Source organism: Coturnix japonica, chromosome W, assembly GCF_054131305.1.
Source record: "Coturnix japonica strain WE chromosome W, WE-NBRP24, whole genome shotgun sequence".
Lineage (NCBI taxonomy): Eukaryota > Metazoa > Chordata > Aves > Galliformes > Phasianidae > Coturnix > Coturnix japonica.
The window spans coordinates 31,965,676-31,977,939 of NC_140701.1; the positions used below are offsets into that span (position 1 = coordinate 31,965,676).

Consider the following 12,264-nt stretch of genomic DNA (forward strand, 5'->3'; position numbering starts at 1 on the left):
TTCTTTTCTGTAGCTGTTTTTAACTGCATGGATCAAAAATGCACACAGCATAGCAAATGTCGGTGAATATTAACTTACATGATCAATTCTCTAGTTTCAAAGTCTGAAGGGAGTAATTGATAAATACATAGGTGACAAAAGGAAGACTTGAGAAAACATTGGTCTATTGCTAAATGAGATTGGGAACCTAGTTAAATGGGACAGGGAAAAAGCTGAGGTACTGAATGCCTTCTTTGCCTCAGTCTTTACCAAAAAGATTGACCCTTGGTAATCCCAGGTTCCAGAGACCTGGAGGAAGGAAAATGCACCCTTAGTGGGAGATTATCTGGTCAGAGAATACTTAAGCAAATTGAGCATTTGCAGGTCCATGGGCCCTTATGAGGTGCACGCACCAGTGCTGACAGAACTGGCAGATGTCATTACAGGGCCACTCTTGATAATCTTTGCTCAATCATGATGACTGGTGGAAGTACCTGAAGACAGGAGTGGCATTTGCTTCACTCTAAGAAGGAGGTTCAACAAAGCAAGGTGCAAGGTTTTGCACTTGGGTTGAGGTAATCCCAGATATGTATACAAATGGGGAGAACTCCTTGAGAGTAGCCCTGCTGAGAAGGACTTAGGGGTCCTGGTTGATGAAAAACTTAACATGAGCCACCAGTGTGTGCTTGCAGCCTGGAAGGCCAGTGGTATCCTGGCTTTCATCAGAAGAGGGGTGGCCAGGAGGGCAAGGGAGGTGATTGTCCCCCTCTCCTTTGCACTCATGAGGCCCTAAGTCTGGGGTCTCCAATGCAGGAAAGATGTGGAGCTTTTGGAGAGGGTCCAGAGGAGGGCCATGAAGATGATCCAAGGGCTGAAGGAACTGCTTTTTCAGTCTGGAAAAGAGAAGGCTGGGGAGGGACCTCATTGCAGCCTTCCACTATTTGAAGGGAGTTTATAAACATGAGGGAAACCGACTTTTTACAAGGGTAGATAGTGATAGGTTTTAAACTACAGATTAGGTGTTAGGGGATTTTTTTTACTGAGAAAGCAATGAGGTACTGGAACAGGTTGTTTGGAGAGGTTGTGGATGTCCAGTCCTTGGAGATGTTTAAGGCCAGATTGGATGGGACCCTGGGCAATCTGATCTAGTATGTGATCTAGCAACTGGCAATCCTGTCTGTGGCAGGGGGGGTTAAAACTTGATGATCCTTGAGGTTCCTTCCAAACCAAGACATTCTATGACTATAAAGAAGGAGGATCCAGGGAACTATTGGCCAGTAAGCCTCTCCTCCGTGCATGGGAAAGGTGATGGAACAGCTAATCCTGGAAACTATTTCCAGGCACATGAAGGACAAGAAAGTCATCAGGAGTAGCCAAAATGGATTCACCAAGGGATAGTCATGCTTGACCAACCTGGTAACCTTCTGTGATAAAATGACTGGCCTGATGGATGAGAGGAGAACATTTGACACTGTCCTCCACATGATCCTCATAGACAAGCTGCTGAAGTGGCCATCACTGGATGGGCTGACAGTGAAGTGGTTTGAAACCTGGCTGGACGGCCAGGCCTAGATGGTGGCGGTCGGTAGTAACTAGTGGTGTACCCCAGGGGTCAATACAAGGTCCAGTCCTGTTCAACATTTTCATTAATGAATCTGGACATTGGGGCAGAGTGTACCCTCAGCACATCATCAGATAACATAAAACTGGGAGGAGTGGTGGATATACCAGAGAGCAATGCTACCATCTGGAGAGACTGGGAAAGGATGGAGAGATGGGATGACAGGATCCTCATGCAGTTCAAGAAGGGGAAGTGCAAAGTCACACACCTGAGGAAGAACAATTCTAGACACAACTGCATTCTGGGAGAGCCAGTCATCTGGAAAGCAGCCTTGTAGAAAAGACCCCAGTGGACACCAAGCTGAGTGTGAGCCAGTAATGAGCCCTTGTCACGAAGAAGTTTAATGGTATCATGGCTGCATTAGGCAAAGTATCACCAGCAGGTCAAGTGAGGTAATCCTTTCCCTCTACTCAGCATTGGTGAGCAGTGTCCAGCTCTAGGGTCCTCAGTACAAGGGAGATATAGAGCTACTAAGAGAGTCCAACAAAGAAAGGGGTCACAAAGATGATCAAGGGACTGGAGCATTTCTCCTCTGAGGAGAGACTGAGAAAGCTGAGACTGTTTAGACTGGGGAAGAGAAGGTGGGGGGTGGGGGAAATCTACTAAAACTAACGTGTTAGAGCTGTAAAACTGTACTTGTTTTCTTACAGGTTAGATGCTATAGCTAGAGATGCTGAGCTAGTTGATAAATCTGAAACAGACCTTAGACGTCTGGGAGAACTTGTACATAATGGATGCATTAAGGCTTTAAATGATAATGATTTTGGTCAAGGAAGAACAGGTAATTTGTATATATGGGTCGGGGAGCGGAGTAAAAATGTCAAGAATCTGAACTATTCTAGCACTCTGGTTATAACTGTATATCTTGGGGGATAAGTGAAATAAAACCGTTAGTATATTTGGTGAAATTTAAAAAGAAAAAAAAATCCACAGCTTTTTCTCCCCATTCCCTGTATGCGTTGTCACAGTAGAATGCAGCACATTTTTGTTTTTATCATGAAATTTGAAAGTAATCTGCTATTATTTGGAAGACCTTGAGATTCTGAAGTTTAGAATGTTTGCTTAAGAAAAAGTTATTTGTTATAATTGAATGTCTGTTGCTATAGCATAAGCCTGTGGGGTTTATTTTCTTGACAGTTGTCTATAACATTCACATAAAGTCTGAATCTTTTAATAGCTTGATCTTTTATCTTAAGGTGGTAGATTTGGGAAAGTTAAAGGCCCAACATTCCGAATATCAGGAGTGCAGGTGAATGCAAAGCTAGTCATTTCTCATGAAGAAGAATTGGCACCATTGCATAAATCCATTCCTTCAGATCCAGAAGAAAGGAAAAGGTATTTATTTTTTTTTTCCTCCTAAAGAAAACCATAATCTAGAAAATTATTCAAGGCTTATAGGCACATGTTTAACCAGTCCAGACTCTAAGCACACTGGGATACCAGTCTGGCTTCATTCCCTGTAAGAAATGACAATGTAATCTGCTCCACATCCTTTGTTTATTCTTTCTTCCTTCTCCTTAGAAGCTAGTATTTGCTTTGGCTTCTGAAATGTGTTCACTGGAGGCTGAATTAAGTTACAGTTAATTACTCCAGACTTGAAATTAGGCTTGTTGAGGAGATGCTTTCTGTTACCTCTGCCTGAGGGAAAGCAATATCTGTCAAAGTGGAACAGACAGTAATCCTTGGTGGTAGTTTCAGCCCTCTGAACTTTTCAGCAAACTACCTTGCATATCACGGTCCCTAGACTATGCTTATGTAGTTAGCAGTTACACTAGAGTAATATTTGAAGCTTGTCTTCATTTTTAACCAATTCTGACTCAGTCCATGGCCACAGATATAAAGAAAAACAGATGGCTATCTTAATCTTGATCTGCTTTAAAACTTGTTTCAGTACTGATTTTAATAAATATTGTATAGAAATCGTAAGAAAATCTGTTTATAGTTACATGAATTACTAACCTAAAATACCAAGATGAAACTTTTTATTTTTACTATTCTTAGTCCATTCCCTTCTCCCTTGCTAAGTTTGCAAAGACGGCTTATGTTTCTAATTTGTTTCTACTAGATATGTCATCCCATACCACACCAAAGCAGCTCATTTTGATATAGATTGGGGTAAAGAAGATGATTCCAATCTGTTAGTAGGTATCTATGAATATGGTTATGGTAGTTGGGAAATGATAAAAATGGATCCTGATCTCAGTTTGACGCAGAAGGTATGTCATCTACAAAATTTCATTGAGGACTTTTTGCTTGTTTAAATACTGAAATAAGTTACTTTATGATGCCTGAAATTTCACAGAAATTAGGACAGTTGCACTCTTGTGGTAAATTAGTAGATTTCAAGATCTTGTGTATTCATTTGAATTATACCTTCTTACAGTCTGTTATGTTATTCCTATACATTTGAATCTCTATCACTTAAATTCTCTTCTATCTGTTGTTTTCCTATTTCAGATGCTCTAGTTATGTTATTTTTGAGCTTTTGGAGGGAAAGCTTTTTGGGGGGGAGGGGTTATGCTTGGTTTTCTCACTTCTCCTTTCTTTCCTGTCCCCAGTTTCTTTACTTGAAACTGCCTTTAATTCACAACATTTAGAGTAACTGTACTCATCAGACTACTAGTAGTATAATGACTGCCTAGAAGTAGTGAGAAACATATATTTAGGGAGAGACAAGAGTGAAGCAAACTCAGTGACACTGCCAACAACCTGTAGCTTTGGGATACAATGGGCCATCGTTTAATGACGTCCTACCTGTGCCTTCTATTATTTTGCCTGTTTTATGAAAATGTCATCTGAAATCTGGGAAGTGAACAAACTCCAATGTGATGTTAGAAAGCAGCATTCCTTTATTCCTCACGATGCATGCTGGATGACTTGATAAGCAAGCAGACCCTCTCAGAGCTCAGGTTCTACATTTAAACAATTAAGACATACATATGCAGTACATTGGCAAACATGCTTAATCTTTTTTTCAAGGTCTCATAGATACATGCTAATGTCCCTTTGGGCATGCTCAGAAGTATTTAGGGTAGTTGAGCACCCATCTACTTCCCCTTTTTTCACTATCAGCTTAATTACTGGAACCTTTGACTCACTTTCATTCATTTTTCCCCAGTTTGGAAGATTTCCATTGCTTATTAGGCCATAGAAAGCCATTTTTTAAAAAGTGGGGAAAAAAAAAAGTATGTGGAACTGCAGAGCAGGAGAATCACAGACTCTGCTGCTGGTGAGGAACACAGACCTTTATTGTATGTGCTTACAGCCTTTTATACCCACACAACAACCCCTTGGTCATGTGTACCAACCAGGCACCTTGTGTGTGTTTACATCTGGCACAAGTAGCTACCAAACTTGTTTACTCATTTGCAAGGTAATGACTTGCTTTGTCCCACAGAACCCAAGAAAAATGTCCTTGCACAGGTTCGAAGGCAAAAGATAAAAGTATTCTATTGCGACTACAGTACTTCTCATGAGGTAAAATCATTGAGGCAGAAGATAAAAGTAATCTATTACGCACCCAGTGCAAAACTGAGGGAAAAACAAGACTGCTCACTCACTAAAGTAGAAATTGAGAGTTTCAGAACTACTACTTGTGGATTCCTTTTGCTAAACTAATATATTGGTTCTTAAAGTAATGTACTAATCCCTATTGCTAAATAAGCCAACGTATATGAAAAACCCCCATTTATACTTTTGGTTTCTGAAATATGCTGTGGTAATGAGTTCTGCATCCAGAAGAAGCACAAGGCAGAAATACATCTGTAGATAACTGTAAAGGAGTTCTGAATTTGAGTTTCTTCAGTTTACTGGAAACTCTGTAAGGCCATTTCCAAGATTCTATATTACTTGTGTGTTAGCAGAAAATATATAATACTTAAATTATCTGTTAATTCAAGCATATCAGATAAACATGATGACATAATTGGAATTGATTTGTTTTTTTTTTTTTACCTTTCTTTTTTTCCTCCTCCTTTCCTAATGGAGCTTTTCCTGTTGTCAGAGCACCAATCTAGAAACTTCTAAATTCTGTAGTGTGTACTCATAGTTGATACTTAACATTGCTCTTCCCCAGATTTTACCTGATGATCCAGATAAGAAACCCCAGGCTAAGCAGTTACAGACCCGTGCCGACTACCTCATTAAATTACTGAATAAAGACCTTGCAAGAAAGGAATTGCAGAGACTTGCTGGTGCAGTAAGTAAAGCTTGACATTCAGTAGTGAGACAGATACACTTACATGGGCATGTCAGTAGATTTTTATTTTCTTGTCCTTAGTCCTACTTCATAGAGTTTTCTCTGTATCGCTTACCACATTATATGAGACTAATTCAAGGAACGAATTGTAAATTTAATATTGCTTTATTAACTTACTCTTACATATTCTTTACTATTACACTAAAATCAGTCTCCAGTCCTGAGAAAAGCGGTAGTCATTAGTGCTATTAAATAAGACAAATACTTTATTAAACATAAAAACAAGTTCTTTTTGTAACTGTGATGCAGATACTTGTCTGTTGACTAAATAAAGGTACCAATTTACATTCAGGGCAATTCTAAGAGAAAAAAAACAAGAAATAAGAAGAATAAAGCAACAAAGGCTGCAAAAGCAAAAGAAATAAGGAATGACTCCTCATCACCACCCTCAGAAAGATCTGATGAGGGTGACGAGGTAAGCATCCTTCATATGGTAAATGTAATTATTGAGTTGTTTATTAATAATACTTTTTGTTTGACTTGATAATATTGAAGTGTTGGATTTATGTACTTCTGCTGCAGACCACAATGCATTAAAATAATCATATGGAAGATTTTATCTTTTTTAATTTAAACATAAACCCTTAGCTGAAGATTGATTGTTCAAAGTTCTGTCATAAAATAATATTGTAGCTCAATTACAAGTGACATCATACAATTTCAGTGTTCTATAAAGACTTGAGCATTGTATCTGCTAGAAACGTAACTTTAATGTAACACCCCAAAACCTCAGTCATAATAAAAACTAAAGTCTCTGACTTACTATTATAATATCAAACAGTTATACAATTATACAGTCAATAGGCAAACAAAGGTTAAAAAGATTTTTCATATGAATCTCCAGAGAAAGAGACCCTGTCTTAGTAGTAGTCAGCCCTTAAATGAGATCTGAGAGCAGTGGAGCCAATCTCCACCCCTTTTGGTAGGGCAGCTGAATTACCTTCACCTGTGCTTCTGCATCTAACACATTGCTTGCCTCAGGTGGTGTCACAGAGTTATCTAGATCAATCTATGCCAATAACAGGGGGGTGGAGAAGAGATAGTAGGCTTGTGGGCCTCCTGGCCCCCAACAAATGGAAAGGGAAAAGGGGTAGGGAGATGGGAGCTGGGCTCCAGGAAATAAAACAGAGCAGCAGCGATCTAAGGAGGAAAACTTATTTTACTATGATATCAGAATGCAAGATAACACAATATAATACAATCTAATTGAAATTGAGGCTAATAAATCAAGTAAAACAAGAAAGAGATACATTTTCCAAAGACAGAGAAGGCTACTTCGAAATTGAAGGCACCACAGCTTGAAAGCACAACCACACCCACTGCCAGACAGTGAGAGAGTGCGTAAGCATCACTTCTGTGACATATTTCCCACTCCGACCATGAGGTCCTCTGGGACGTGTAGCTCTTCTCTGTGCTCCACATGATGTTATGATGTGGAATACCAATAGCAAAAATTACAAAACCATGACAGGTGGTTAATCAAAGGTTCAGGCAGTGATCAACAGTTTCCCATACAACTATCATTGTAGATAGTGCAGCAATGACAACAGAGCAGCAAGACCCTCAGCAGTAATGAGTGAGGATTCACTCAAACACAACAAACACAGAAAAAAGGAAAAGAAGCTGCTTACTTTCAAAAAGCCCCAAGTACATAAGGACCTCCATAAGAATATTCTTGGTTCCACTTACAGACCTTAAATGAGGTCTGGAATGGGTTGGATCCTGACTCCACCCTTTTTGGTCAGTCAGGTACATTGTATGTACCTGAGCTCCCCTGGGTTGACCCTGCTCAATCACTGTTTCAAGACATGACTCAGTATCTCCACTACAACAAAACAAATTAATAGTAGGGTTTGTGTTGTGCACCTAATATTTGAATTTGAAGGTAGGTGCCCCGTCCTTGGAGGTGTTCAAGACCAGGTTGGACGGGGCCCTGGGCAACCTGATCTAGTAAAGGCGTATGTTTGGTGGCCCTGCTAGGCAGGGGGGTTGGAACTACATGATCCTTGAGGTCCCTTCCAACCCGGGTAATTCTGTGATTCTGTGTGAAAGATAACCAGATTCTTTAGACAATCTTTAGAAAAGAGGAAGTTGGAACTCTGTTCCCTTCTCTCATGACTGTGATTGTTTAATTTGTGGTCTGTAAAAAAAGTTAATGGAAGAAAGCTAACCAGAACAGAGACTTTCTATCATCACCATCACTTGAGTGCTCTGAAAAATCAGCTCAATTATCTGAAGCCTAGATCCTTATTGCTTTAAGCTCTCTAAAGCTTATCTACCTTTTACAGAGGTAGATTTCTTTGGGGATATGAAAGTTAAATGGGCTTAATCACTCACCTTCCATTACAACTGTTATAAGGTTGAATAATATGAAGATGGTAACAAAGATAATTCAAAAGGTTATTTGTAAAGGAAAACTCACCGATAGTAAAGACTTGGCTGGAAAAGCTGAGGCAATCTCCACCAAGGAGCAATCTCTGAAAGATGCTGCCTTCGGGGGGGGGGGGGAGGGGGGGGGGTCAGCCCTTAAATGAGGTCTAGAGGAGGTGGAGTCGAGCTCCACCCCTTCCGGGAGCACAGCTAGATTATTCTCACCTGTGCTCCCACAGCTGACGCAACACCTGCCTCAGCTGATTAATCAGAGGTTCAGACTGTGATTACCAATTTCCCATACATTCCACCCCTTCACAGCATGAACCAATGATTAGGTGAGTTTTCCCTTATTACAGAGATCCAACGCAACATTGATACAATTTTCCATTGCAACGAATGTTGATATAATTCGGGTGATGATTTGATGGATGTTCACAATCCTCTGTGGCCAGTGCTTGACAGGTGTCACTGGAGACAAGCCATCTGGAGGTGCAAGTCTTATCTGCATTTCATTAGTCCCAAACAAATCAGCCTCCGGTGGTCCTGGAGGCTTAGAGACTCAAGGAGAATAGTACAGATGTTTCAGAGGTACTAGGAAGGGAAGGTTCACCTTCCAAGGCAAGATACAGGCTGTATTCTTATCTTGGGTCAATACTCCTGCTTGTACCGGATTACGCCCCAGTCACCGATACCATACCCTCTGGCCAGATATCTGTGGTTGTATAACTATATCTGGCACCAGAGGAGGAGTCTTAATCTGCCATAGGGACACGATAGGTGTCCCTTAAGCAATGAAGATAGGTGTATTGACCACAATGTCAGTAGGCCATGTACCTATCACAGAGGGGGTTACTGAACCTCCCACCTCCAATAATCTCCCCCAAGGTGCAAGTAGGCCATACCACTTGGGTCCTACCTGAACCTTCCAGGGCCAATTTATCTTATGGGTTCCTGGTTCTAAATTCTCAGGGGCAGGGAACAGAATATTATTCTCATTACCAACCAGGGGTCTTACCAGATTATCAGTAACCATAATTTGGATCCTAAGAGGGGAGGCCCATATAGTTTGCAGCATATTTAGGGCACTGGGTCTGCCATCTCGAGGTCTTTCATTTAGGACCCGCAGGGTATCATATAGTCTTTTTGTTCACCCCTGCAAGGACTGGGAGGTTGTCTTCAGGGCAGCCTTGAGGATACCATTATAACGTTCAATAGGGCCTGCCCCAGTTGGATTATATGGTAGGTGGAATCGCCACTCAATGTTGTTCTCTTCCGCCCAACTCTGTATTGTTGCACCAGTTAAATGAGTGCCTTGGTCGCTCTCGATCACTTGAGGTGTCCCGTAGGCAGACATCAATTTGGTAAGTGCCTTGATGGTATATGCCTGATTTGCTTTTGGCACTGGATAAGCCTGCAGTAGCCCACTTAAAGTATCAACGCAGGTCAGGACATATCTCACCCCCCTCAGACCAAGGGAGGGGCCCAATGTAATCAACCTGCCACCTTTGGAGAGGACTGTATCCTCTAGCAATATGGGATGTTGTTTCAAGCAACGGTCTCAGTCTCATCTTTGAGCAAGCGTCGCAATCTTGACATGCTTGGGCAATATCAGATAGTTGTACAGGCTGCACCCATGCTTTAGCAACTACCCACATTATCTTTTGTCCAGCATGCCGTAGTTTCTGATGTAACCAATGGGCAATAACATTCTCAGACTGCAAATTCTCAATCCATCAAATTCAGGCCAGTGTGTCAGGTATATCATTTCCCGGTGACTGCAGGGGTTGATGACCATAGACATGGTAGACACATACTGTCCTGTATTTGACTGTATTCTATATGTCTAACCACATGTCTTTACCCCAAATCGGTCGGGCATGGATAGTCCATTCCTGGGTAGCCCACTGCACAATCCAAAGAGTAAGCCCCCAGTACACAGCCCAACTATCTGTACAGATATTCAGAAAACCATCACCAGGTTCCTTAGTTATAACCATCCACACGGCTCGCAATTCTGCCCATTGGCTGCTCTGACCATCCCCCTCATCAAACCAGATTGTCTCAGTAGAGGGATGGTATGCTATTGCTTGCCACTTACTCGGGTTGCCTTTGCTGGATCCATTCATGTAACAGGCATCTTCAGGAACAGGATATCTTCCTTCCTTAATGGGACTCTTCTCTGGTGGAGCGATTATTGTTTCTTTTGGTGCGTCACAATGGTATGTTACTGGGCCTAGGATTTTCTTTAGTTCTTCTTTAACTGGTGATGAAGACAGGCTAATTCTCTGGCTGAGATAGGCAACCCATCATGCTACCGTTTGTGCCTGGGCCACCCCTGTCTTAGGAAGGTGGGTCAGATCTCTTACCCACCCCAGGATTGGCAAAGTGGTTTTAACTATGACCTCTACTGTTTGGGTTATCAGCTCTACTGCTTGTAATGCCAAATAGGCAGCCAATAACTGTTTCTCAATCATGCTATATCTTTCTTCTGCTCTGTGCCAAACCTGGGACCAAAATCCAACAGGGGTTCGAACAGAACTCTGGCATTGCCACAGGCCCCAGCCAAAACCATCTTCAGTGACATGAACACATAATTCAGCTGGGAGGGTAAGATCAAATATACCCAATGCCTGCGCTTGTTTAACTGCCAGTTACACCTGTTGAAAAGAATCCTGTTCTACCTTCCCCTAATCCCAGGACTCACCCTTCTTTTTAAGTTTGTACAATGGTCTCAGCAGCTGTGCTAAATGAGGTATAATGGAGCACCAGTACCCCAATATACCCAAGAATTCTTACAGCTGCTTCGATGTTGTAGGGACTGGAAACGCCTGGACCTTATCTACCACCATACTGGGTAGTACTTCAGTTTTTCCAGACCAGACTACTCCCAGGAATTTTACAAATAAACCTGGGCCTTGCACCTTCTGTGGGTTTATAGTCCACCCTCTTTTCTGCAAATAAGCTGTTAACAAATCTGCTGCTTGCCCCACGGCCTCTAATGAGTTAGATGTTAACTGGAGATCATTAATATAATGATATAAATTGACATTATCCAGTTTCTCCCAATTAGCCAGGTCACATGCCACCAAATTGTGACAATAGGTGGGAGAGTGCACGTACCCTTGTGGTATGATCTGAAAAGTCCACTGCCTGCCCTCCCATGCAAATGCAAATTGACCTTGCGATTCTTCACTTACTGGAATACTGAAGAATGCATTTGCTAAATCCAGGACACAATAATAAGTTTTAATTTCTCTATTTAGTGTGTCCATTAGGGAGGCAATATTGGCTACGGCCACATGAATAGGCGGTGTGACTTTATTCAATTCCCTATAATCTACCACCATTCTCCATGTTCCATCTGACTTTTGCACTGACCATATTGGGGAATTGTATGGGCTATGTGCAGGCCTTATAATACCCACTCTTTCTAATTCCTGTACCATTTTTGTTATTTCCTCTTGCCCACCCAGGAGTCTATGCTGTTTTACATTAGTGATCCAGCGCGGCTTTGGCAGACAAATAGGCTCATGCTTCGCATGGCCTCTCAATACCGTCTGTATCACCCGAATACTAATGCATCTTTGTCGGAGCCCGAACGCTCCCACAGTTGTGTGGAGAGCCAGACCCCACAGGATATCTATTCCCAATATATATTCCAGAACTGGGGCAATAGATACCTTATACTCCCGTAGTGGGAGGTGCCCAACCCCCAATTTTACCCAGGTTTGGGTGACTGGAATAGTCTGTCTCCCAAAACCTCCAATCATCACCCTTTCACCTTTAAATTTCATGGGATCTCTGTATATTATAGATGTTTCTTCTCCAGTATCAACTAGAGCCATAACCTTTTGAACATTCTTTCGGGACCAATATATTGTCAGTTCTACATAGGGCCTCCGGTCCTATCTGGAGACCCTAGGGGGACTGACGACCCTCATCAAGCCATGAACTGGGCCAGATTCAAGTCTTTTATCTCTCATGTCTCAGGCATCGTGGCCTGAGACACTTGAGGAGGCCTCTTTTTCCTATT

At 41.8% G+C, this 12,264-nt stretch overlaps 1 protein-coding gene across 17 annotated transcripts in view; it reads left to right on the top strand.

The window, feature by feature from the left end:
- CHD1 (chromodomain helicase DNA binding protein 1) overlaps positions 1-12,264 on the top strand; it is a 179,347-nt gene that overhangs the window by 143,227 nt on the left and 23,856 nt on the right. For 15 of the 17 annotated variants that reach the window (XR_014939000.1, XR_014938999.1, XM_085527725.1 and 12 more), the window contains 5 exons: positions 2,251-2,381; positions 2,797-2,935; positions 3,666-3,816; positions 5,676-5,798; positions 6,151-6,273. Coding sequence is in view for 15 of the 17 variants with exons in the window: in XM_085527725.1 (XP_085383851.1) it covers positions 2,251-2,381; positions 2,797-2,935; positions 3,666-3,816; positions 5,676-5,798; positions 6,151-6,273 (667 nt within the window). In the remaining 2 variants the exon portion in view is untranslated. Of the gene's footprint in view, positions 1-2,250; positions 2,382-2,796; positions 2,936-3,665; positions 3,817-5,675; positions 5,799-6,150; positions 6,274-12,264 lie in introns of those variants that run through there. The other 2 variants (XM_085527726.1, XM_085527736.1) reach the window with 2 other exon arrangements.